The sequence below is a fragment of the Mycteria americana genome, chromosome 1 (assembly GCF_035582795.1).
Source record: "Mycteria americana isolate JAX WOST 10 ecotype Jacksonville Zoo and Gardens chromosome 1, USCA_MyAme_1.0, whole genome shotgun sequence".
Classification (NCBI taxonomy): Eukaryota; Metazoa; Chordata; class Aves; order Ciconiiformes; family Ciconiidae; genus Mycteria; species Mycteria americana.
The window spans coordinates 118,227,305-118,255,225 of record NC_134365.1 but is presented as its reverse complement, the minus strand read 5'-3'; the positions used below and the strand labels follow the sequence as shown (position 1 = coordinate 118,255,225).

The 27,921-nt window shown below is 41.4% G+C and overlaps 1 protein-coding gene across 2 annotated transcripts in view; it reads left to right on the top strand.

The window, feature by feature from the left end:
* Nucleotides 1-27,921, top strand: part of GRIK1 (glutamate ionotropic receptor kainate type subunit 1) — a 178,370-nt gene that overhangs the window by 72,931 nt on the left and 77,518 nt on the right. Inside the window, exons 2-3 of one of the 2 annotated variants that reach the window (XM_075491848.1) lie at nucleotides 24,768-24,935; nucleotides 27,381-27,638. In XM_075491848.1, the coding sequence (XP_075347963.1) occupies nucleotides 24,768-24,935; nucleotides 27,381-27,638 (426 nt within the window). Of the gene's footprint in view, nucleotides 1-24,767; nucleotides 24,936-27,380; nucleotides 27,639-27,921 lie in introns of those variants that run through there. The other variant, XM_075491849.1, reaches the window with a different exon arrangement.

Genomic DNA, 27,921 nt, shown 5'->3' with positions numbered 1-27,921 from the left:
CTCCCACTATAATATCTGCAAGTTAAAAGAGATCACTGCTGAAATAAAGCATTTGCCACATTACGCAAGGAGAAATAGGTTTTCTCACATCCTGATGAGATGGACATGATTAAACGTGTGGACTCCACACACAGCTTTCAAGAGGAGGCATTTGCAGTAATAAGAACACTTAGGCAGCATAAGTGTGATCCATTTACACCCAAAAATGGGAAAGAGGGATCATGCAGCTTTGTCCTCCTCTTCTCCTGAGGACACCTTGTCCCCTGACATACTGCCTCCTCCTTGCTCATTGCTCTAGAGGGAAACCCATGCAAGTGTCTCAGCTGGGAGCCCAGCTGGCCTATAGCTAATGCAGTGAGTTGCAGCGCTGCTCCTTTTCCCTTTTCCCTTTGCATTTTTCTGTTTCTTTTTCTTTTTTCTTTTTTTCCTTTTTCTTTTCATTTTCCTCTTCCCTTTCCTTTCCCTTTTCATAGAATGGTTTGGGTTGGAAGGGACCGTTAAAGGTCACCTAGTCCAACCCCCCTGCAATGAGCAGGGACATTTTCAAGTAGATCAGGTTGCTCAGAGCCCCGTCCAACCTGACCTTGAATGTTTCCAGGGCAGGGACACCTACCACCTCTCTGGGCAACCTGTTCCAGTGTTTCACCACCCTCATTGTAAACCTTTTCACCAGCCTTTTCCCCTCTTCCTCTTCCTCTTTTCCTTTTTTTCCTTTTTCCCTTTCCTGCTGCCTTTGGTGGAAGGCACGGCAGTAGGAGGTGCGGCTGCAGTGCCTCGGCAGCTGGCAGACAACCCGCTCCCAGCTGTCACCAGCTGGCAGTTACCGCAGCCCCCTGAGGCTGACACACGATACGGAGCCGGAGCCAGCGTCACGCCAAGCGCAGCCACGTGCGCTTCCCTGGGTCCCCCCACCCACATCTGCCTCCAGCAGCAGCGATATGGGGCAGAATAAAAGCAACCTCCAACATAGTAAGACCCTGATTTGCAAAGCCAAGCGAGGGTTTGTTATCGATTTCCAGGACCGTTCGACAAGCGTGGAGGGACTCTCTGCCAAATAAAGAGGAACTTTCATTTGGGAGTATTGGTGGATGAAAAAATGAATATGAGCCAGCAATGTGTTCTTGCAGCCCAGAAAGCCAACCGTATTCTGGATTGCATCAAAAGAAATGTGGCCAGCTGGTCAAGGGAAGTGATTCTCCCCCTCTACTCTGCTCTCCTGAGACCCCATCTGGAGGGTGTCCAGCTCTGGGGCCCCCAGCATAAGAAAGACATGGACGTGCTCAAGCAGGTCCAGAGGAGGGCCACAAAGATGATCGGGGTGCTGGAGCACCTGCCCTATGAGGACACGCAGAGAGAGTTGGGGTTGTTTAGCCTGGAGAAGAGAAGGCTCCAGGGAGACCTTATAGCAGCCTTCCCATACTTAAAGGGGGTCTACAGGAAAGATGGGGAGGGACTCTTTATCAGGGATTCTAGTGATAGGACGAGGGGCAATGGTTTTAAACTGAAAGACAGTAGATTTAGATTATATATGAGGAAGAAATTCTTTACGGTGAGGGTGGTGAGGCACTGGAACAGGTTGCCCAGGGAAGTTGTGGATGTCCCCTCCCTGGAAGCATTCAACGCCAGGTTGGATGAGGCTGTGAGCGACCTGGTCTGGTGGAAGGTGTCCCGGCCCATGGCAGGGGGGTTGGAACTAGATGATCTTTAGGGTCCCTTCCAACCCAAACCATTCTGTGATTCTATGTTTCTATGATTCTATGATTTCTTGCTGCCAAGAGTAGGGTTTGCTGCATGGGGGCTGAGCACACCGTACACCCCTGGTGATGGCAAGGCGCGTGCACAGGCGAGCACAGTGGCACCAGGCACTTCGTGTGTCTTCTGCACGTGGACGGCGTGAAAGCTGTTAGGTTGGAGCTGCTGTCCTGAAATACGAGGCTGCAAAACTCCCTGCTAAGGGAGGCGAGTGTTCCCGCTAAGGAGCAGAAGTGCTGCTGCCCTTGTTCTGGGTCTGCCCCAGGCGGCTGGAGCGGAAGGGCTGCACGTGGTGCCAAGCAGGCTGCAGGGCTGGCCTCTGCAGCTCCAAGTCAAAACGGGGTTGCTCTCTGGTAATGACGCACAAAGCTGGGCTTTAGACACCACGGCAGCCAGAGGGATCTGTCATTGTTTTTCTTGATCTGCAAAGACAAGGGCCATGGCGTGAATTTGTGCCCTGCTATGAGAGTGTTGCCGTTCTGGTCTGTATTGCTTCTCTAAAACTCTTAATGCTATTTGCTTTTTTGACTTTTGCTGTGTGCTGCACCAATATTTTCAAGGAAGTATTCACAGTAGCTTTGAGGTGCCCTTTCTGAATAGCAAGAATTAGTGTAATTAGTTTAATTTTTAAATTAGTAATTAAATATGTATAACTCAGGTTATTTTCATGAGCCATTTTATAAATTCCATATGGTAATTTATCCTTTCAATCGATCTTCCAGGTAGCAAATTTGCTTATAATTCTCAACACCAAGCACCTTTTTCTAGTACAACAATGTTTGCTACCTCTGAGTCCTCTGGTAATGATTCCTACGCTAATGAGAAACTGCATATTTTGTTAGCAGCTCAGCTAGTTTGCTTTTCTGCTGTTTGTTTCCCCCCAGACTTCTTGAATACATGCCATCTGGGCTCATTTGCTGTTTAAAAAGTGTCTAGTTACCACAGAAGAAGATTTTAAAGATATACACACCTTTGAAAAGATCCAAATTATGCTCTAATCAGCTAACCAGATAACATTTGAAAAAAATAAACCAAATATTAAGGAAACAGGAATTTCTCAGTCAGAAAATTTTTGATGACCTTTTTCTTTTTAATTTTCTTCTGTTTTCCCCTGCTTTTCATTTTTGCAAATTCTCACACATTGAATGAAATGTAGCAAGGACCAACAGCAATTTCTTACATTAATAAGCTTATTCAGTTTCCTGCTGAAGCTTTATTGAATAAAAATTAATTCTAAATGCCTAATAATACATTTTTACTGCCTTTTCTAGAATTCAAACCTTCAGTCTACCACTGCTCAAAAAATAATGTATACAACAAAAATTTAGCCACAATAGAGAAAAACCATCTGTCAGAGTTCATGAAGGACAAATTTAAGAAATCATTTCTTGGCATGCTAAAACCACATGGCACGCTAAAATCCTGTCAAGATCAACTGGTATTATTTTTGGCAGGATTAACCATATGAAGGCAGAGATTAAAAAGTAGAATATCCCATGATTATGGACAATGCGTGTGCTATCTGAAAGAAGAAGCAATGCAACTGAATTCCTGACACGGCAATTTTGTGCACTGTGTCCTTCATAGAGCAAACAATCTGAAGAGGAGAAATGATTAAAAAAATTAATTTTTGTAAAAGAAGAGTTGTAACCATGACTTTATGTCTTCTTTTCATTCTGCATCTATGCTCAGATCCCAGTTTGTAGCTGAACTCTACTTCTAGGCAAGTCAAAAGTCAGAATGCCAGTATGAATGGGAACAGGAAGATTCAGATTTTCATACCCACATCCCACCCCAAACCTCTTGTCTATGTTTGGGTTTTGGTTGATTTTAGAGAGCTAGATTTTGGATCCAGCATTTCTGATTTGCATAAATTTTTAATAATATTCTGGAGGCTAGTGTGATTATGGTTTATGTATTCAGCAAAATGATCGGAGAAAGAAATATTTTTATTTTAATGGAATAATTTATTATACACTCACTATTTATACGCAATTGACACTTCAGTTATACCATTTTCCAGTATTATTTCCTGAGACTCCCCTTTTCTTGATGTGCACATTGAAAGTCAGTGGCTATCCCTAGAATTACAAGTTACTTTTCCAGGACCAGGACTGAGCAGAGCATCGCCTAAAGAGGCCTCCAAACACCCCAGAAGGAACACTTCTGCCAGCGACTGTCCAGGAGGTGCCATGTATAATAACTTGCTTTTCTTTTAATTGATAGTTAGTACAATAAAACTATAGGCTGTAGTTTAACTGTCTGAAACAATTTAATATTTCAAAGATTGTATTTGCTACAGTGAATATAAAGTCAAAGGTGTATCCCAGGAAATACTCCATATTTTGTGAAAGGGAAATGTAATTAATCATTAGGGAGAAAAGAAAAATCAAAATGAAAGTTTACAAGATATCCACACACCGAAAAACACGAAACTTCACATGCAATGTGTGCAAACTATTCTAACTCTTTTTCTTAAAAATGCTTAGTGCTTGCTCTCCTCTCAAACTCATTTAGCTAATTTCTATTTAATAGTCTTTTAAATCACAAGTTTCCTGTTAGGGTTTCACGGAGCTTTCAACCTATATTTTACATCTGCTTTAGCCATGCATACCTGCACTACCTGCAAGAAATGTAATATACCCAGAAGACATATATAATTAGCTTCAAGTCGGCAGAGGGGACATCCTAGTTCTGAGTCAGAGTATTTATTGGTACACGGACTCAGATTGCAGCGATGGCTCTGGCGAGGGGAGTTGCAGTTCTCTGCAGTGGGCTAGTGCCAGAACTGCACACCACCTGTATAGGGTTTCTGTGATACGCAGGGCTTAAGCTAGCTCGCTTCCCCCTCAGGAAAAAGAGTGTTTTCAGAATGTTTCTTGGCTAGTAAGGAGTGCAAGTCTTCCCTGTACAGGCTGGGTTTTATAAGAAAAAGGGTCTTTGGCACAAACAATGTGATTTAGATGCAAAGTTCTCCAAGCTTCGTGGTCCTTATTTGGTCAAGACTACGGAGTGCAGCAGTTTGAGTTTCTGTGTTGCACTGTCCCCCAATGCCATCACCCTACCACAAGCGCTACCAGGTTCTTTGAATACAAGCAGCCAACAGCTGGGGTTTTTTCCCCCAAGGAATTAAGGGACTAATTAACATGCGCAAGCACCCACAGTCCCCTTTGGACATTTGGAGAGCCTGTACTAATAGAGTCCTGGAAAACTAACCCACTTCTTCACAGAGCTCCTAGAAACCAGAAGAGGATAGCCAGCTACCTGAGAAATCTGAAGAGCATCATCAGCCATCCAGTTTTCAAACAATAATGAAATAACCATTGCTTCAGTTGCCCTCAGTCTTTTCCAAGCCAGCTGGCATTGTGCTACAGGGAAATTACACATTCATTTTGATTATTTACTCTCATCTGCACTCTGTATTCCCCACCCTCCCCCTGGATTTAACAGTCATTACTGTTAATAAGGGCCAGACCACTGAGTGCTGAGGGGCCAATCCAAAGGCCAAAAAAGTTAATGGAAGACCTTTACATTTTGGATCAAAATCACACTTTCACACTCAAACAACTTCAGTGAAAGCTATGCACTCAACTCCCATGTCATTCCAGCACGACATGTGCACGTGCATCTGCAGATGTTTTATGGAGAGTGTATGGCTGCAAAACACTGCTTAGTAGAGTTTATCAACATGGGGAGATAATACCACAATGCACAGGGAAGGTTAATGGTAGCTGCATACCTCAAATTAAGTTTAAGTTACTACCAAGTTTGATGGTGACAATTCTGAATCCACAGGTTCCTACAATCAGCAGTTCACTGATGATCAATGATACAGATAGACAGAAAAGTGGAGACCTTAAAAGCTTCTTAAGGGGCTAGATGACCAGTTCTTGCTAATTTTAATTGGAACTAGACATCCAAAACCTGTTGCCAAGGGAAATAGATGGGAAGGCCTTAAAAATTGCAGACCTAACACTTAAATAAATAAAAAATCAGATACAAGAATTCAGCAATTTTTTTCCGACATCTGATTTTACAGCAATGGCTGATTGTGCTGGAAACTGGTTAAACAATATGTATGGAGAGAGAAAACTGTGGCAAAAGCCCACAGTTTAGATCCTGCAAGAGATAAATGAAATGTACTCAGTGGATGATCCTTAGCTGAACACAAGCTGCAGGGTAAAACATAAGCTTCAATCAGCTCTTGCAAATAATTTGAGCCCAATGCCATAAGTGCCTTAAATTAAATCCCTCTCAACAGGAGCCAATCTAAATCATTAAACATATGTCACGTAGAGAGCTATAATCACTAGAAGTGTCGTCTACACAGCATTTAATTTACATAGAAAATGTATTGCAGTTGTTAATTTGACCATTTTTCAATGTTCAGTATCTCACAGAAAACATACATAGTTAGAAGCAGTGCTTGTTTTGTCACCAAGTGAAAACCTCATGTGCACATAATTCTGTTACCCAGTTTGTTGTGACATATATAACTGTGAAAGAAAGCTTTCCTGCCACACAGGAGCATCCTCCCTCTTGTTTGAGATCTCTGGCATGATTTCTTACTGCCTTTAGAATTTCATAAAGTTTTGGGCCGGGCAGGATCATTAGAGGATCCACACCCATCTTCCATCATAAACAAGCAGCAGAATTTCATCCCTTTACCTCAAAAATGAGCCCGTTAACTTCTACGTGACTGTAGCACGTCTTTCAGAAAGGCACTCAGGGTTGATTTGAATAAATGACAACCTGTCAAGGAGTAGCGTTCTGGCTTATGATCTTTAAAGTTGTCTCTGTTTTTTAAAATCATACAGCACCCTGTCAAGTTTAACATCCTTGGGAAAAAACCCAACCCTCTCTCTCTCTCTGTGACTCACGTCGTTAGAAACCCTCGCTAATCTATGGGCACCCAGGTCTTTGGAGGCTTGTTCATCCCCAGGTGGCACGCGCATTGGCGACGTTCCAGGTTTGCATGTTAGGGAAAATAATAACTAGAGTCATCGCTATGATTGCTATGCTTCCTGCACCAAGTGCATCTTTTAATACAATAATCAACAAGCCCGGTTCACTTGTTATCTTTAGTGTATGTTGGAAGTAAGTTATCTGGGACAGTGACTAGGGGTAGCCTGAGAAACTTCAGTGACAGTGAGATGAGAGTCATGCCCAGCAGGCACCAGCATTTTGTAGGCACAAAATAACTAAGCAAAACATAAAGGAGAGAAAGGATGTGTCAGCACAGTAAACCCGAGCAGCCACTTTGCCACATCTGCACCACTCAGCAAGTGTTTAAATAGTAGGATTTCACTGTAATAGCTTATTTCTTGAGTTACTGAAACCAATATGATAATACTAAAGAATGTGCATATGGGGTTAAATACTAATTTTCTTGAATAAAGGGGGAAAAGTTGCATTCACATCAGGGGGACAAGAATCACATACTCTGAGAGAAACAGTCTGTTTCTTCCTACAAGTGCCTGCCTGAATCTGAACAGTTTGTTTGATATTCTGCAGGACAAGGATGCCCCACTTCAGAAGCCCCTTTAGTCGGCCCCTGTTTTATACCCTGCTTTCCTTGATCTCTGCCGCATTCCCTCGGAAGGCCTTCTTAAGTGACATTGGGCATCTGAAAACCTTAGTCCAATGTTTCTTTTAGAGCTGCAGTTCATGCTTAACAAGAACTGGTGAAGTCGCTGAGGCAGTGCTGTTTCTCCAGTTTCAACAGCCGCAAAATGCAACAGCTTCAACAACCTGGAACAATCTCCATCCTCTTGTTATGGTAATCCACCCTGAGGTTTTCAAATGTGTCAACCTGAGGAGCTCAGTTCAAGCTCTGTTTGACTTTCAGTGGAAGGCTAGCCTTGGTGTCACTTTGAAACAGACTTAATACATAGCTTCCAAAAAATGTAAGCCTGTTCAAATGTAGAAAATGTCAAGAAAATTCAAAGTAACACAACGTATAGGAAGTTTTACAGGCAGAAAGGAAAAGTGAGCCATTGAGCAAGGAAAATAAATCTTGTCTCTCCTGAGCTGAAGTTCTAATTTTATTTTGAAACTTAAGTTTCTCTCCAGATTGATGGTAACACATTGAAATTATGGCTATGTAATGGGTTTCAAGCCATACTTTATGCACAGCACTAATTATTAGTAATTACAGTTTCCTCTTCATGGCAAGGTTATTTTATGGACTTTTGATCGAAATTTCTGACAATGAAGCTATGAGGCTAAAAAAACCTCACAGAATAGCTATACCTAGCTATTTTTATATTTGAAAAATCTGAGGAATGATTTAGTAACTCAGATATTTACCTCATGGAGCCCAGAGATGCTGTACCCAGTTTTTCAGAGAATTGTCTTTTTCTTTCTTTTATTTTTTTCTTATTCATTTAGTATTATGCCACAGGTTTAACCCATTTGTAAAATTTTCTACAAGCAAATTTTTCTGCCCTTTTTTAAAAAAACCCCAACCATATCTAATTTTCCTATCAATAGCTATGATAATTACAACTAAGTATAATTATAAGAAATAAGTGTAATATCTATAATAACTAACATCTCTAACTAGCATTAATAATTCCTGATGAAGCTGTTCCCACTGAAGCTGTTTGAGTGTTTAGCCATGAGGAGAAGGAGTATCTAATACCATACCACATCCTATAAGAATTTTTCTTGCAACGTTTGGGCTTGATCCATGGCTCAGAGAAGTCAGTGGAAAGACTTGGGCTTCAATCACACTGATTGCCTATAACAAGGAAGGCTGGATCAGGGGAAAAAAAGGAAGAAAGTAGTCCTGCAGAGACAGAATGTTGGATGAAACAGCCAGAGAGATCTAAAATCTAAAAGTATATTTTCAGCGCAGCACAATTTTAAGCATGCGTTGTGCAAGTGTGCACAACTGCTGACATGCTCATTGCACATAGCAAGCAAATCTTTTCAAGAATGTAAAATTTGCATACATATGACATCTTTATACAGGAAATGGATAATGGCCAGTGCACTTTGCACATCTTCATGTTGTTTTGGCCAGGTCACTGCTACTGAAATCTTTTCTAATGCGAGAACAGACTACCTAGGCTTTGCAGTAAAAATCCAAGGATCATTGTGTAGACATACTACTATAATTTCATTTGCAACCAACTATAAACTAGGATACGTTTTGATTTTTCACTTAACACTTGCTGATAAGCGGGGATGTATGCACATTTGAGGGGGGTTTGTTTGTTTTTAAGACTTTTACGAGTCTTTCACAGACCCCATTCAGACAAATCACATCTGTTGCATGTAGCTTTTGGAACACAGAAAAAAGTGCTATCTGCAAAAACACGCTGGAGAAGAAATAAAGAAGAAAAATAGATGTAGCTACTGTAGGCTCTTCTACTCAGTTTTGTACTGTATTCGTGCCTGAGAATAGGGTAGTAAGTCCCAGCACTGGTATGTCTCAATCTTAGTATGATTGCTGGTGAAAGACATTTCTATCTACTCACCAGGTACGAATGTTAAACATTTCATGTTTGGGTTTTATTTGGTTATAACATTGCCGGCCCAGGTATCCTGAAATTTGCCTACACAGCCTGAAAGTGTCTTACCTAAAAGATACCACTTTTACAGGTTTTGTGAATGATTTGAGTAGGAGCCTCTCAAGTTCCCAGATTCACGTAAAAATGAAACGTTTGGTTCCAAAGAACCTTTAGGGATATTCAGCATTAAGAAAAGTGATGATACAACCTGGAAAGTTCCCCCAAAGCAAGAATTTCTGGAGTTAAGGGTCTTACATCCCCTTTAATTTAGACCCCATTATGTATAGGAATTTCAACACCATATGCTTCTCCATCAGACAGTTTAACACTGCTGGGAAGTCGTGGTTTCCTTCTGCGCATTCTAAGTATTTTAAAATCAGTCTTGCTAGAATATGGGGGGGGGAACAAGCACTGCAAGCAAACAGCGTTCCTGTAGTTGTTTGGGTTCCCATTCCAAATTTCTATTGAAGTTGCACGATTTAACACTTCATGTAAAGTTGTGATTAGGTGCAGATGCATTCTGTTTACACTTGTTACTTTAACATTTGCAAATGTAGATGTGAATAAGATATTTTTCAGACACAAATGGCCCTCAATAGACTGAGGAATAGAAATGTTCCAGATTGATAATTACCAAGAAAGCTTTAAATTGCAGGCACCTCAACTAAATGTCTTTTCAAGAGCCAACCATCATTATTAAAAAGAAATATGGCAACTCAAAGTGCAGGTGCTGATTAAACATTACTTGTAAGAGTGGATCGGTTGCAAAGTCTGCAACCCCCACCCTTAAAAGCATAATCCTAGATGAGCCTACTTAGACATTATACTTTCCAAGACTGAAAATGTATCCTGGTATTTTTCTTTAAAGCACCTGCTATGCTGAGGCTGCAGTATAAATAATACCTTGTTTAGAAAAATGTCAGCTCATTTTCTATGTGTTCCTTTTTGATACCTGAAGATTTAAGGATGAAACTATGTTAATGCTAGTAAGAGAGGGACAGAATAATCCAGCAGGATGGAAGAAAATATATTTCTATACAGTTTAAAGAAGGTAGGGAAAATAGGATTTACCTATTTAATAGGTAAATCCTGAGCAAAATCTGCTGATTTCCTCGCATCGCACAAACTGTGGGGGACTGTCAGTGAAGTGCCCCATCCCAATGGTATACTTGGAGTTTCAGGAGAATCAAAGAAATTGATCCAGTGGGAAACCTGGTAACATTTGGTTTTATATCCTTCCTCTATACCAATAAAAGATTAAAGGGGGTGTGTGTGTGTATTTATTTTAGTGAAAATCAATTCAATCACTTACATCTTTTTTAAGTTTCTGTGTTTAAATTTCAGGTTTATACTTTCTTAATTACATACCTGACATGATCAGAGTGGCTTGTGGCACTCTTACCTGTATTTTGTCACTCTTTCTAGAAGTCTGCGACTCTTTCTCTCACATTGCAACAGGCTCAGCCTGTGCACAAGAGCAGTAAAAGAGGCTTGGGAAAATCTTCCACTAGGTTAGCTGCAGCATGAACGTACTCTGTTCACAGAGGGGCTATGCGGGGTGCCGGTCCTTAGCATTTTTTTGTCAGAGGAGCTCAAAGACTTCTTCCACAGAATAATCTTTTCCTAATAGACATGTTACATAGTTCCCCTGTAAGCCAAGACAAGCTCAGCAAGCAATATGTCAAGCTGGCTATGTTTTATTAATGCACGTCTTCTGGGTTCTGAGCATCCACCTTTATCCAATAGCTATAAAACATAGCTGATGCTCCCCTTTGCTGGGGCGTTACAAGAAATGCCATCATTTCAGGCTGATGAGGACTGAAGCACACTTGGCTCAATGGTCTATTTCAGTAACAGCCATACTTCAACGGCTGTTGGGCCAAACCCAGTTTGCATCTAAATGAAGCTGAGCAGACATGAGGAGAAAACAGGCAGCAAGGCTGGGGCCGCACGTTGAGAAGGTGCAAGTGCGAGACGGGGCTGGGGGAGGAGGAGCAGGGAATAACAGCTTCCCTACACTGATCCCCTTCCTCCGTGCTCTGCTGGGGGCCTGCCTCTCCAAGGTGAGAGGTGCAGGCAACAGAAGAAGGTGCCAAGAAGTTCCCAAGTGTTGTCTCTGGTGTGCTTTTGGAGCTGAATCAGGAAGATTTCTGATTCGGTTGCTCGGTGTTAAGAGTACAGGACATGTTGCCTCATGCGGAGGCATTGGAAGGCCACACAGGGCCTGGATTCAAATTGGTCAGGAAAATTTTTATTATGCTTTTCACAGAAACAGATCCGTACTGTCGCCATCTCATTGACAGAGTTTTTTGGGGTAGAGACTGGCATTTCCCAGTGAGGCTGTAGAGAAGGGGCACATATCTGAGGCCACTGTCCTAGCCCCTGTTTTTTTGGCTGCCCTGTGCTACACAAGTCTCATATTTGGAGAAACTGGCTGCTCATGGCTTGGACAGGTGCACTCTTCGCTGGGCAAAGAACTGGCTGGATGGCTGGGCCCAAAGAGTGGTGGTGAATGGAGTTTACTCCAGTTGGTGGCCGGTCACAAGTGGTGTTCCCCAGGGCTCTGTGTTGGGGCCAGTTCTGTTTAATATCTTTATCAATGATCTGGACGAGGGGATCGAGTGCACCCTCAGTAAGTTTGCAGATGACACCAAGTTGTGTGGGAGTGTTGATCTGCTTGAGGGTAGGAAGGCTCTGCAGAGGGACCTGGACAGGCTGGATCGATGGGCCAAGGCCAATTGTATGGGGTTCAACAAGGCCAAGTGCAAGGTCCTGCACTTGGGCCACAGCAACCCCATGCAACGCTACAGTCCTGGGGAAGAGTGGCTGGAAAGCTGCCTGGCAGAAAAGGACCTGGGGGTGTTGGTTGACAGCCGCCTGAATATGAGCCAGCAGTGTGCCCAGGTGGCCAAGAAAGCCAACAGCTTCCTGGCTTGTATCAGAAATAGTGTGGCCAGCAGGACTAGGGATGTGATCGTGCCCCTGTACTCGGCACTGGTGAGGCCGCACCTCAAATACTGTGTTCAGTTTTGGGCCCCTCACTCCAAGAAAGACATGGAGGTGCTGGAGCGTGTGCAGAGAAGGGCAAGGAAGCTGGTGAAGGGTCTAGAGCAGAAGTCTTGTGAGGAGCGGCTGAGGGAACTGGGGTTGTTCAGCCTGGAGAAAAGGAGGCTGAGGGGAGACCTTATCGCTCTCTACAACTCCCTGAAAGGAGGCTGTAGCGAGGTGGGGGTCGGTCTCTTCTTCCAGGTAACAAGTGATAGGACAAGAGGAAATGGCCTCAAGTTGCACCAGGGGAGGTTTAGACTGGGTATTAGGAAATTTTACTTCACTGAAAGGGTTGTCAAGCATTGGAACAGGCTGCCCAGGGAAGTGGTTGAGTCACCATCCCTGGAGGTATTTAAAAGATGTGTAGATGTGGTGCTTAGGGACATGGTGTAGTGGTGGTCTTGGTAGTGCTAGGTTAACGGTTGGACTTGATGATCTTAAAGGTCTTTTCCAACCTATACGATTCTGGGATTCTGTGATCCTGTGATATTGCCATAACAAACAAAAAAATGGGATGATATGTCTCATTTTCCCCTCTGATGAGAAGGATAGACACCAGAACTGAAGCAGGTTTCTTGTTTTCTGGCTTGTCCGACCCCACTGACTGCATTTACTGCTTGTAGCAGTGGGGCCCGAGGCTCCAGCCGTGAGCCGAGACTTTGGCAGGGTCACTGAAGAGCCCTAGGGGAGCTCCAGCCACCATGGGAGAAGGGAAGGGTGGTGACTGTAACAGGTGAATTCCTCCTCCATTTTAGCTGAATTACTTTAAGCCTTTCCTCCAGAGTGAGAGAACCAACTTCAGACTTTCAGAAGAGTCTACCAGAAACAGCTGTTGCATATTAGAAGGAAAGCAAAGTAAAAATTCACTGTTACTTCATGCATAGTGTGTGACAGCAAAAGCTAATGTAATCTTTGTATCCTTAATGTTTAAACTCTTGATTAGGATACTATTTTTTGTATACTCAAAAATGCAAAGTGTCCATAGTAGTTTACAAATGAAGATCTCTGTTGTAGCTTGCTAGCTGTGGACTTCTTGGCATCCTCCATGTCAATCATTTCTGGATCGATACGTAGCACTGCCTTTAGGAGAATTGTAACAGCTGGATTTCAGAAAGACAAGAGCGATTGACTAAAGATAGAGTGTAAAATGTCCCCCCTACCAACTTTAACCTCCCTCCACCACTGCCTCCTTTCTGGAGAGGATGTACTTTTGGATAGTCTGTGATCTGAGTTTATCCACGCTTTTTCAGGATAAGCTCAGATTTCTTCAGCTTTAATAAAGACCTTATGTTCCTAAGCATCTTACAGATAATAGTGCTTAATGGGCACTCATGGAAAAAAAGTATATAATTTTTAAAGATATAACCCTGATGTTTATGCCTAAAAATGCTGTTTACTGAATAAAGCACATTTCAAAGTATCGTCTAGGATTTTGAAATGTCTCTCTATTTCTCTCTGACAGCTTGAGAAAAATGGCTAATCCTGAAGTAGTTTCATTGCATATGCAAACTCACAATTGCTTTATAGCGAGGCTACATTCTCACACCTCAGGACTGCTCTCCGGCTAGAGTAACCTTTTCAGGATTTCAGTCGAATGAATCCATACATCTTTCTACGGGTCATCTGCTGTCATACTGCAGGAAAAGAAGTAAAATGGCTGCACATACTGTATTGATTGCTACTTTCTGGAAAGTGTAATATCTTGTAACCACTGCAAAGGAAGGTGTAAAGCACTTTTTGCACAGATATACCTCCTGTTTTAACCAGGTGCCCACAGAAAAGCAGGTGGTGAAACCCCTCTGCATTCGGTTTTCCTTGCTATTCTTTTAGATAGGGTCTCTATTTCTCTGTTTGGTTCAAGGTTTCCTCAAATGTAAGGTGCAATTATTTTGTATCTGCAACAAATCTTACTATATGTTTTAAGCAATCTAATGCTTTTGAGATGGAACCAGATAAAATCAGTAAATAAAACTTCCAGCAAGTTCCGCAGCTCAGTGCCATCAGTCTTTCTGTCTTCATTCAACCAGCTTTCTTTCCATTCTCCTCATCCACTTTTTATTTCCATGAAATTCTTTTTCCCTTCCTTTATTCCTTAATAGAAACATATTTTTTTTTCTGTGATTGTTCCTTCCTCTCTACTTTTGTGTTGCCTTTCCATCCCTTTCCATTTTCAGAAGCACCTTGTAGTCCAGCACATGGTCAGCAATTAATATGTCAAGAAGTCTGGATATCTCAGAGGGAAATCCTCTGACTCAGGCAGATATGTAGAAAAAACCATATTTGTGAAATAGTGCTCTGAAAGATTTAAAAAGACACCAGAAAGTAAGTTTCTCTTCCAGTGGGACTATTTAAGTTGTTACAGCATGGTGGGAGAAATGCTCAGCTGTGAGAGAATTTGATCAAAATCTATTGAAATCAGGAGAAACATTTTCCTCCTTCAGTAAAGTCTTATTTTGTCTGAACAAAATGATGGGGAGGGAAGTTTAAGAGCCTGTTACTTTGTTGCTGGGAGCCTTAAGGAAAAGAGAATGAAATCACTGTTTCTGAAGAGTCCTGGAGCGTTTTTGCCACACAAGTTACGAGGCCGGAGGGTTACAGCAAAAGGCAGGGGGCTACGCGTGGATCCAGCCACGTAGCTGCAGCCAGTGCATGGTTAACAACACATTCACCAAGATCCTCTCATTAACTAAAAGAATGGCTTTATTACTTTATACTCCTGACTATCCTTACGAGCATTTTGGCAGTACTCACACTGAGCCCAAACGTTCGCCTGAAGCACTTAGCACAGAGCTGCGTCGGGCAAGGGCTTCCTCGCTGTGCTGCAGGGAGTACATCTCACGACAGCGCTGCCCTGTTTCACTGGCTTACTGGGGAGCTCTGAAGAGAGCAGCTCCTTTCGTACCGCACATCCTGGTTAAAACGTGGTTCTGTTGAAGGTGGAGGCTTGATCTGCCACGTACTTTTGCAAAGAACAGCATACAAGCCATGCTTTGCAAAGCAGGCCAGATCATATGCACGGGCAGAGGGAAAGCGGGGTGCTGAAATTCCGTGTATGCTGCTTTAGCCAGTGCCCTGCTCCCGGAGAAAACATCTCACACAAAATCTAACTCTGGTCTCTGTGAGGCTCGTCTGCCTAATTCTAGCTCCAAGAAGAGAAGGGAAACAATTCTTATTCCCTCCTCCTTGCTGCATGGCCAGAAATAGCATCTGATGGGACCCAATGTCGCATGTGTAACGGGGTAATTAGAACCAATTTTCTCCTTCTCCTGTTTTTGTCTTGTTTGAAATTAATGCTGCAATGCGTGGATAGCTAGTTTGCCCAAGTAGGTGTGGTTATGTGGGGGGAAGAACAGCAAACAATATAAATAACACGTATTATCCTGCATTTTCAGTACCTTCTGACTGGCCTCTGCATCGAGTGAAAATAATAAAATAAAGGCAGCAAGACAACAGTTTTTTAAATTTCTATCAAACAGAGAGTTTGCACCTCTAAAATGATCCTTTAGTTTCCGGCTAGTACTGCCACTGTATTGCAAGAGATACCTAAATCAGGTCAACCATTTTTTTCCTCATTAAAAAAAGAAAAAGTTCATTACTTAGAAATTCTATAACATGAATCATGCCGATTGAGCCTTTGGGAAATATCTCCAAATTCACAAGCTGAACTGAAAAAAATCCCATTGGAAAAGGCAGATCTTTGTATCTTAATAAGCTCAACTTTTTATATACGTACATACACACATACATATTTTTCCCCCTCTGCTTTCCAAAGGATAAAAGCATCGCTGAATGCAGTCCCTTGCTAGAGTGCAGATAATTATAAAAACCTGGCCTTGGCTCTCATAGAGAATGTTTCAGATCGAGAAATGGTTTAACATTTTCTATTTAAGATCTTCTCCCTCTTTTGTGCTCTTCATCTCAATCTTTAACTAGGTCTTGTTTGCTGTGAGTTATGTATTCATACCTGGTATAAGGGGTTGCAGTTCTTCGGCAGTCGCAGACCTCGCACCTGCCTGCACGAGGGCTGAAACTGAAATGTGATTTCTACCCATTTCATCGCTGTGTAATTAAGCACTAACCATGTTGCATGAAAATAACAGAAAGGCTGAGTCCCTGTGAGAGTTCAGTCTAAATCAAGCACATTTTGCATCAGACTGCAAAGCCTGACAAACTGTACTTCACCTCTTGTTAAAGCAGAGAGCAAAATCTTCACAAAAGTGACTGGAATATAATCACGTCCTAAATACGTGCCCAGAGGTGGATTTCAGATGTGCAGTTTTGAACCAAGGAGATACTCAATTTGTGAAATAGTCAGTGACCTTTCTATAAACAAACCTAATCTTCTTAAAAAAACAATCCTCACATTTGCTGAATTTGACACTTGGGTTGCACCCCGTTCCATCTTTCTTTGTCAGGTTTCAAGTCATGAACCTGTCCCAGGTTTCAGCTTCCCAGTCCTACCACGCAGTCATGGAAAGGAAAATATAAGCATCACCCAAACTCCCCAAAGCCAGCCCTGCTCCAAATTATTCTGTTTGGTTGCAAATTTCTTGTAGTCTGGAGAAGCTTGCAATTTACAGAGATAGCAGAGCAAATAAATGCAGAGATGGGGATAAGGGAGGCAGGAAATCCAGCTGAGCACCAGGGTGAGATATTTACCTTTCTATGCCCACCATCTCTTCTTTTATTTTAGATTCGAATGGCTGAAAGCAAAGAGGGTGGAGTGTAGAAAGGGCAAGGGTATGGGCTTCGAATTTTGTTTGAAGTGCATCCTAAAAGGAGGAGCCCACAGCCGGATGATGGGTTACAGAGGGAAAATGATCCAGACCCAGGATCTGGCATAGGCAATGAAATGGCAGTGACATTTGGCAGGGTATAGCCATGAGGAATAAAACCAAAGGCAGCTGGACAGGAACCAGGCTGGGTGAATGCAAAGATGGTGAATGCCGGGGTAAGGACAGGGGCTTGAAAAAGGGCGGGAATAGGCTGAAACAGAGCACAATGTATGGAAGGTTTCCAAAACAGCTTTTGAACAGATTGAAGAGGGAGTGATGGTAGGAAAGTCACTCAAGCGCTCAGTTTCACTGTCTGTAAAATGAGGATGATAATAGCTGCCTAACTCAGAGGTCCCTGTTGCAAGGCTAAATTCACCCGTGCAAAGAATGCTAATGTGTTCAGTTTGCATTCTGTGAGCCAAATGCAAACCCCATGCATCTAATTCCATGAAAACCTAGGGGAGTAAACCCACTTCAGTCTGGATTTGTAAATGTAAAATGCAATTACTGTTTGTTATAGGGTTGTGATCGTTAATGATTCTTCCCGAGAAACTTTTTTTTTTTTTAATACACACACACACACACATAACAGAGTAGTTTATAGGTCATGTATAAATTAGAGGTAATAACCAATTTCTGGACTAATCTTACACAGTCAGTGAGCTAACTTTACTTACTTTACAGTGAGCTAAAGATACTGTTAAACTGTCTGCTAAAGGTAAGCCTCTAGGTAATAACTCATTTGATTATTCTTTTCCAGTAAGATGAATGCCCAGACTTAGCTCTGTAATGAGCGCACTTGCACTGGCTCTCAGTCGGACACCTCATGCCACAGGAGAATATGTCCTCTGGTAAGAGGCAAGGATGGAAAAAATGGTTGGAGGGGGTTTCCAGTAGCAAGTGCTTTCACTCCAAGTGGCACGCTCTTTAACTTTGTAAGTGGACACTATCCGGAGTAAAAATCTTCATAGGCACTGTTTCGCTCTGGCCTGTTCCTTTTCGAGCCAGCATGTCTACCCCTACCACTCTGCCCGCCCCGCTGAGCTTCAGAAGGGCATGTGAGTCCATAGCCATCCCAGCAGCAGAGCGGTGTGAGTCCATATCTATATCGACAGAGAGCAAGGGAAACTGCTTACTAATTTGGCTTTATGAATCTCCTACATTGGCTTGGCATCAGCAACATCTTCTCTTTCGGGAAACCAGCGGCACATAGCTGCACAGTCATTAGGATTTTAACTCTCATTTCTCTTCAGTGACTGACAGGTGGGTTTTAATGAGGTCTCACGGACCTCTTGGTGTTCAGATGGTGCTGTGGAAAGGCGAGGGGGCTTCTCAGAGGATAAATCCCTCCAGGAGATAGATGTTCAGATGTTTCTGGAACTCCTGCTAGCAAATCACCTGCATGTCGTGGCACTGGATTGCCTTTGAAAGCCATTGGTGGCTCAAAGCTTCAGGATGGAGCAATGACATCCAGCAGGCACCGTGCTTCATCCCCAGGTGGATGAGAAGGTGCATATCTTATGCTCGGGCTATGGAACTAGGATATCCTTTGAGCAAGAAAAGGAAACCTGGACATCAACCATGTAGAAATAGGGTCTTATCCTTAAATGGAAAGAGTTGTAAACCATAGAAAATCCCCTTTTTCTCTAGTAAAGGGAAAAATACCTATCTCTTTATGAGGAAAATCTTAGTTGTTATTCTTAACTATATTTTTCCTCTACCATCCTTCTTACTCTGTATGTTTTAATATTTCAAACATTTTTTACTGCATGGTCAGCATGTTTGTTTTCAAACAGCATTCTTTTGAAGTGTAGAACCTGAATAAGAGTGTAAACAACATATGGCTTTCAGTTTTTTTAACACCTCCTGTTTCTCACTTTAATTTCTGTCAGAATATCAAAATACTTGGTGTTAGTATTAATATGGCTACTCCTGGAGTCATATGCATATATGAATAGCTGCTCTATTGTCTTTAAGTTGCTGTACTGCTGGCTGTAGGAAAGAGGTGGTATGGTGGGAGATGAAAATCTGGCAGCAAATAAAAATCCCAGCAATATATCTTAAATCTCATTGTGTCTGTTGGCTCGACTTATGGTCCTTGAATACTGTAGCTAGTATTCAGTAACACTTTTCTCTATTTTAACAGTACAAGCAAATTACTTCCCTACACTGCCCGCATTTTCCACTGGTCAAAAAGTAGAGACAATTATGCTAGTAATAAAGAATATTATAAAAAAATGTCTGGAGAACAGTTCAATAGCTGATACACGTGGAATCCTGGCATGAGAGGAAAACTGACTGCTGGTCCAGTGTGTAAGCATGGACACAGACCTGCCATAGAGCTGCCTCACACAGCCACCAGTGAGCTGGAGAGACTTTTAACAAATTTAATTGGGAAATGTTATCTTTATCCACCAAGATAATGAACACGAGAATGTCCCAGAGCAAGATCTACAGTGGCAAAACAACTGCTTTTTTGACATGTCTGTGGTCTCAGGCCTGCTTAAGAGCAGAAAACATTTTTTCTCTTTCAGTCTCCTTTAGGTGTCAGAAGGAAATATAGACCACCCTAGAAAAGCAAGGCATTTTCACACTGCTGTTTTGCAGGCTATCAGTACTGTCTTCCTCTGTAAGCCTGCCTCCATTTCATCTGGTTTTCTGTAGTATTTTAACAGAGAGTAACAAATAACAAAAAAAACCCAATGCAGTAAGACGCTGTTCTTATGTTTGCTATGGAGCAGGTAAGGAAAATCTCTCTGCAAGCCGGATATAGTTTTTAAAAGTATTTTGAAAAGTTAGCATTTTCCTTTGAAAGCATCAAAGTGATATCACTGACTGAAATCACAGAAATGATCCTTCAAGGCTACTCAGGCAATTCTACATATATGCAGCTAAAAAAATATACTACATCAGCTGTATTGGGACTGAAATATGTTAGTGAGATATTTTGCATTGAGAATACCTGACCAAACAAGCCCAGGGAGACAGGTCGATAACTGCCATCAGAAAGGTCAACAATTTTTAGCTGTTGCTGTTTATGACTGGTTTTAAAACGGGGATAGAGAATTTTGCCAGTAACAAGCTTTTGCACTCTGCCTTGTCTTGAAGCGAAGTGTTGAGACCCATTGAGAGGTATGGAAATTGATTCGGCCATGACCTTTTCTAAAACTCTCTCAGTGTGTGATGACCCCTTTAAATGGAAACATTTGCTCACTCAGAAGGACTGGAGCTGCTTTTTCAGGTGTGCCTACTGATGTGTGCTTTTGTATTTTTGACATTTTACTTGCTGTAGAATATTTTTATCTTCAGAAGATGAATGGGGCTGATGCTTTGTCATATTTGTCAGTTTGACTCACATCCCTCACTCCTCTCTGAAGAGCAGTCACTCATGTGGTTCAGCCCTCATTTCTGTCAGAGCAACATTAGCCAAGTAGTCATTTTCCTCTTACTTTCTACAGCTAAATTCAAAGTAGGGGCAGATATAGCTTTTTTCCGTCATCCTCACAGATATCACTTTATAAAGTAAATGCTGAAAGTGAAAGGTTTCCTCACACACGTGCGCTGACGCAGGATTATCGGTTAAGTGAACGTGAATGCTGGGTTCTCCTACTGATGTCCTCACATGCGGCTGGCGGAGAGTTACTCCCTGCGTGCCATAGGATCAGGTAACCCACGTCTGACACTGCTCCTCAGCTGTACCTGGTGAGACAGCCTCTGGGAGGTGTTGGCATCCATGTGAAGCAGAGCAACCCCTATAGCTCTGGCAGTCTCCTGGTTTCAGGTAGGCAGCTCCCTGCTGACTCAGGTGGACAATCCCACTCATCATGGGGGCAGGCATAGCGCCCGTGCAGAAGAAAGGTCAGGTCTGCTGCTGACCAGGACTAAGCAGCCTTTGGTCAGCCGAAGCTACTGCAGTGGCTTCACTACCTGGCTGAGTAACTGGGGAGGAGGGCAGAGAGGTAAAAGGGAGAACTCAAAAATTTAGGTTTTGTCCCACGTATGTGCTACCAGCAGCCTACCTTGAAAGCCGGTGCTTGTTTTCATGCTTAGCCATAATAGCCTCATTTCTGGAGCATCATTTATATCTGGAGTTAACATCGATTTCTTTTCCTTCCCTTGTAGAATCCTGTGGTTAATTTGTTTTTAAAATGTTGTACAGTAATTACTTCATTTAAATGAATCATCTGACAAACGGGTTCTTCATCAAACTTGTCACCTACTCTGCTATTTCTCTTTTAACCTGGACCTTACAATAAATTCTAAGCTCGACAGTCAGTCATCAGCAGAACACAGGAGAAGAGAAACTATTTACTAAATTGCTAGATTTCATTAAGGTTACATGGATGAAAACACTACAGCATGGAACAGCCAGATTTTATCTGCTGGCTCGTTTGTGATGCAAATTTATAGACTGGTTCAACTCTTTTTTACACACATAGGTCCCATCAGAAAAACCAAGCTCAAAGAGGTAGCAGTTCAAGCTTTTCACAATGCAACTATCCCAAACTTCACTCACAGTAAGCAATGATTTCCTCCATAAACTATCTCATGGACTTTGTCCATGGGCAGAAGGGCACCACTCTTTGTGCTTACTTTAGGGTTTAATCAGGAGAACATTTGGTCAAGTAAACATTTACTGACTTGGAAGAATGATTTTTGTGGTCTCAGAACTTCCCCATGCTAGCGGGGAGGGGGAGCACTAGCTTTCAGAGACTCTAAATGGCACCCTATTCAGCATCTCCAGTTCAGCTGAACACAATTTCCTGTGTAAAATTATGAACCTCTTGACTATCTGTCCCATTCTTACTCAGACCTATCCAGAGTATCTCACCAGCAAATTAAAGCATGTAACCAAAGTTCTCTGTAAGTCCTTTACTGCTATGTTAACGTGTACAAAAGGAACCTGGAAAATACGTTGAAGGGGTACTAACATATTGATTATACAGCTGACTGTCAGAGAGACCTATCTGAATACATTTGAAGTGTATGTGATAGTGCATATTAAGTTTTGATTAGTTTGCTTAGGAAACACATCCATGCAAAGCTTTCACTCTTTCCATCACTCCTCCTTTCTCCCCACTCCTTCCCTCTGCTCAGTGAGCGTCTACTCTTTTTTAAAGGGGAGCAAGCAAAAATTCTGCAAAATTCTGCTAATGAGGTATAAATAGTTCATGGATATACATCAATTAAAATTAATCTCCATTTAATAGGCAACTGGTTAGAGGTCTGGAAAAAGTTCTAGTCCTAGATTGAGAAAGCGCTCGTGTATGTGTAGGTATGAAGGTTACCTCAAGGGTGGTTGAATGAAGTTGTTTTAATTAAAGCCAAAAATCCCCAAAGTAGAAAGTAATACAGGCACAGCACAATAATCATTTCCAAGATGGAGACTTTTTGCCAAGATCAAATGGTAAGAGACTCATCCTATTGGAAGTGGGGAGAGATGGTGGTCAGCCTCTCTTATTAAATAGTTATCTCAGGCTATCCGTTATACTCAGTGACATCCACCTTGCCTTATGAAACAATGTTCTGCTAATTCTAGTAGGGGTCCAAGGAAAACACAACAGTTGTCTCTTGCTGGCCCAAGACCAAGCTGGCATTATAGCTAACTGAAAATATGTCTTCCTCAGGTGAAAGGAGGGAAAGCGAATTTTGTTTAACCAGAAAAGTAGTAACCTTGTTGGTATCATCATTGGGATGAGGAATTATAGGATCTGAAAGAACACGCTTTAGATTTTTTTCCTTCTGGTGATCCTATAGTTTGCAAATCTGGAACATCCTGCTGACTCTTAGCATTCCACATAAAGTTTTACATTTGGTTCCAAAACCAGCACTTAAACTTTTTCCAGCTATTTCTGTGTGTCACGGTCTCCTGTAATCACTTGTATGTTTTATGAGGGAGAGAAAAAAAAATCAGAAAGTCTTTAAGGTTCTAATACAGTAAATGATAAATACATATAGTGAATGAATAAGAAAATTGCTTAAGTTGACAAATTGCTTAAGTCATGTTAAGGTATTGTTATATATGGGTTCGAGAGATAATATAATGTTGTGTATTCAAGAGTAGCTAGAGATTACATTGCCAACTTGGGTTTGATAGCCTCCAGTGTTTTCATTGCTGAGTTAAAATTCGAAACAGGTTTTAATTCCACTGTGTTGCCATTTCCTGATTGTCAGCTAATGACTGCACTATTCCTACATTGGTGACATCAAAATTGCAAGAGATTGCAGCGCATTAGCTGAATACATTCTGATGCTCAGAAAATATAAAGCGATATCTAGGGCTCAAATTTCACATGGGGAAATGCGAAAATATGTAACTGAGAAATCCAAAGTATTCTCTAGTGACTTGCACTAAATGAGTAAATTATACTTGCAAAATCAAGTACTGAAGCTGGAGATTGCTGTTTAAAGGAGCTATTTTTTTTCAAATTAGCTGTGTTTGTTATGCATTCATCAAATCCCAGTGCTCCTAGACAGTCTGAATGTGTTGTTGGCATAATAAAGTCTCTAGAGGCTAGAGGGAGTAGACATCCCAGTATAAGTGGGACAGCCTGTTGACTTGAAACACAGCCACCTTCCCCATCTCAGAATATATTCCAAAGAAGTTGATTATGCTTCCAAAATTCAGATTGGTTATTTACAGCTCCTGTTTTGGAAAACTTGCTTCCAGGTTAAAGAAGAGCTCAGACTCACCTCATTTGTTTTAAAAAGAAGCAAGAAATATATAAAATTTCAGTCTGAAAGGTAGAAAATAAGTTCTGACAAATTGAACAGCTCTCAAAGAGCAGTTGCCCAGCTGGAATTGCATGGAATGGGTTGGGATCTTGGTTCAAATAGTTAAAACCAGATGTTGGAAGAAGAGTCTAGAGGAATGATAGGAAGCTGAGAGCGATTGTGCTAGATCCAGCTCTGTGCTTGCAAGGAGACTTTTAAACCAGTGCCATGATGGTACTGGTAGACACTACACCACTGGAGACATCACTCAACACTTTGCCACAGAGGTGAAATCTTCTGTGGGAGCAGCCTGTGGCTCGGCTATGTTCTGTATCAACAAGTTCAGTTCATTCAGCAACGAGCTTTGAAAAAGTAAAAATATTCACCTGTCCCTGAGCAAACTGAGAAATGACCAACACCGTTGTCTAAGGTTTATAAAAAAACAAAGCCCTACTAAGACACAGACCTTGAGTGGAAACTTTCAGTCCATTTTTACTCAAGTTCCCTTAGGAGCTTCTGAATGTGGATCTTGTACTCCCAAGGTTTGCAGAAACACTTCAGAACGCATCTCCAACACATCCAAGTTTCACCTCCAAACGTAGATTAGATTGGAGCAGGAGGAACAAGACCTATGAATATCACTATTTCCATTAGTCAGGAACTCGATAGAAGTTTTCATAAGCATTTAAAAATTTTACTTTGAAAAGCCTGAATAATAAACATGCATCATTTTTCACAGATGTTTATCTAAGCAGCATTCATAATATTGAGTTAACCTACAGTGACATTGTAGATAAAAACTAATGATCCAATATGCTTTTGCTGTACTGCTTTTAACAGCGATTTTAACTGTTTTCCTTTACGAACACTCAGATTAGTATTGCTCATAATTTATTTTTCTCTTTTTATGTACACTGATGAAGAGGTGAATAATACTTCTCATTTATCTCTGTTTCAACAGGAGGGATATTCGAAACTGTGGAAAATGAACCTGTTAATATTGAAGAATTGGCTTTCAAGTTTGCAGTCACCAACATTAATAGAAACAGAACACTGATGCCTAATACCACATTAACCTATGACATCCAGAGAATTAACCTTTTTGATAGTTTTGAAGCCTCGAGAAGAGGTAATTATCTCAATTACTCTGTCAGTAACATACATGTTCTATACTACCTTTCCCCAGCCTGGTCTCCTTTTTTGCTCCAACTGTAACATGTGTATATGAATGGTAACATAAAATTCATCTTTTGAAGTTATCTGAACTAAGAATCAAGCTGGACTTGGACTTGTCATCTAGTTTCTGATAAAACACCTACATCCTGTCTGCATGCTAAGAGCCCCAGATGGAAGGTGGCAAGTCTAACCCATTTTTCTTTCCAAAAAATAGATTTGCCACCTGGAATTCTGCAGAAAATGATCACAAACTAACAGGGAGCACAGTGGGATGTCACAACCCATAATTAGCACACACATCCAGTATTCATAACAAAGTATTTCTATTGTACTTTAAAGAACAGAGGCCAGGAGTCTCCCTGTCCTGAAATATTAACACTTCAGTGGCTTAGAGGCAGAAGTACATTTCTCTGTTATAAACAACTATAAGAACTGGAGTGGACAAGTTTGGAATTTTTTTGCCTATTCTTTTATTTTTCTCAGAGGGAAAATTATGGTGCAATTTACTTGCATCTAGTTTACTTGCAGACCACAACAGAAAGGGGAAAAAAGTCACAACTCTCCTTAAGCACCATGTATTCCTTCACCTCTAGGAGGCAACCTTGAAGTTTGATAAAATTTTATATACAGCAATCTAGTTCATGGAGTTACGTGGTGTGCACACAATCTCACATGAAGAAGGCTGGAGAAAGACCCATAAGTTGCTAAGACTTTGCAGATGTGCTTTGCAGTTCACTATAACATCTGTCACTGTAAATGGTACAAGATGTGCTTGCTATGAGGCGAAAGATGTGTCTGCTATAAGGCGAAAGATGTGTCTGCTATAAGGCAAATGAAGGCTGGAAAATAAACATGCTTCACATCACGAATCATGCTAAAATGGTGGTGAGCTGTCACCTTTCGAACATGTAAGTTACTAAATTCTCCTCATGGTACTTCAGTTTCTTACTAAAGGTTGGAAAAAAGGTGAAGGCTTTCAAAGGACATGGAAAACAGCTTTAAATTGTGTTTATTGCATTCTTTTCCAAGTATCAAATAGATGCTGGAACTATAAGCTGTCAAAAATCAAGTATGCTGGATTTATAATCCATATAATCCAGACTGAGACAGGATTTTAGATTCCCTGTAGAGTGAAAATCTCTTCTGTGACTATTCTGAAAGTACCTTCTCCATTTAATCTGTAGGAAGGAGTTCATTATAAATATTTTTTTAAGTCTACATGCAAAGAAACCATGCAGACAGTAGTAATTTCTTCTCATCATGAATTATTGATATTGTTTGTGCAATTTGCACATTAAAACCTGTGATCCTTTAGGAAGGCTTCTGAATTAAACCTTGAAAGCCTGTGCATTTTGTGCTGCCTGTAAAACACTCATTTGTAGACTAAAACAGGAAATAATTGATTTTCTGTCATATTCTATTACTATCAGAGAGCTAAATATTAATTTAAAAAATCTCAGCTCATCATTGATGTTTGTGTACTTAGCATTTCACCCAATCACAGTAATTTCTAAATTTCCCACAAAGAACCACCTTACAAGGAGTACAGCATTGCAACTCAGTGCAGGGCTTTGTCCCAGTCAATAAACCTTATTAGAAACATTTGCAGTAAATTTTACTAATGGACAAAAATAATTAATATTACTTCATCTTTTGTCTGTTAATCTGAAAAGACATGGGAGGGAAAGAAAAAGGAAGAGAGACCTCCAGGAGGCATTCTTTTGGCTGAGATATAGGCACAAGGAGAAAGAAACCTTTGTTGATACTAGCATTTGACTGATTTGGAAAGGTATTAAAATGTCAGTGTGTGTTGATTCTTTATTTCCCTGTGCCGTTACTGAGGGCTTTAGGCTTTACTGCCTGTTTTGTAAACACAGATTATGGAGCGCCATGAATCATAGTGCCCTTTACCATTTATATTCCTTCAGTAGCCTGAAATTAAAGCAACTAACATTGGTAGAAGCTTGCCAGTCACGGAGGGAATCTGTATAGTGTCTGTTGTGACTCCATGAACATATTTCCTGACACGCTGCCATGAAACTTAATTCATGTGACGTCCCTTTGGCAAGCCCGCAGTCAGAAAGCTCCTGGTTTCTCCAGGATAATGTCATTCTGAGAAAGACAATTTAGGAATCAATGTGATCTGAAGGTAATGAGCAGAGAAGTTGTTTTGGTTTTTATTTGTAGCAAGCAGGTTCTAGAATATAATGCTAATCAGTAAAGCCATTTTCAGGAACTGTTTGCAAAGCTGTCAATGGGTTTGGGAGCAACATGGTTACCCATTCTCACTTGGAAATGATGGGGATGGATGGAGAATAAATGATCTCAGTAAACATCACACAAGTTACTTGCTTTTGCCAACTAACGGCTTCTTCCTCTCCCTTCCTCTCCACCTCAGCATGCGACCAGCTCGCTCTTGGTGTAGCTGCTCTGTTCGGACCTTCCCACAGCTCCTCCGTCAGCGCAGTGCAGTCCATTTGCAATGCACTTGAAGTCCCACATATTCAGACCCGATGGAAGCACCCTACAGTGGATAACAAAGACGCGTTTTATATCAACCTCTATCCAGACTATGCAGCCATCAGCAGAGCAGTTTTGGATCTTGTACTATACTACAACTGGAAAATAGTAACAGTAGTATATGAAGACAGCACAGGTAAGGTGCACTGCAGGTCATGTACTTCTATTAATGTACGTATATGAATAAATTCTGAGAGAGAGAGTGCCTGTGATAGTTCAGTTTGGCATACTTACAGCAGTTTTCCCCAGAATATAGAAGAAAAACATCTTGTAAGGTGCAGCTATCCTTCTGCTGATTGTGGCTTTTGGAAAGCTGTTCACTTCCTCGGACCTTAAGAAGTCACCAGGAGGTAGCTCCTGGATTCTGAATACTCAGTCACGTTTTGCTTCCTATTTGTGGAACCAATAACACAGCTTCA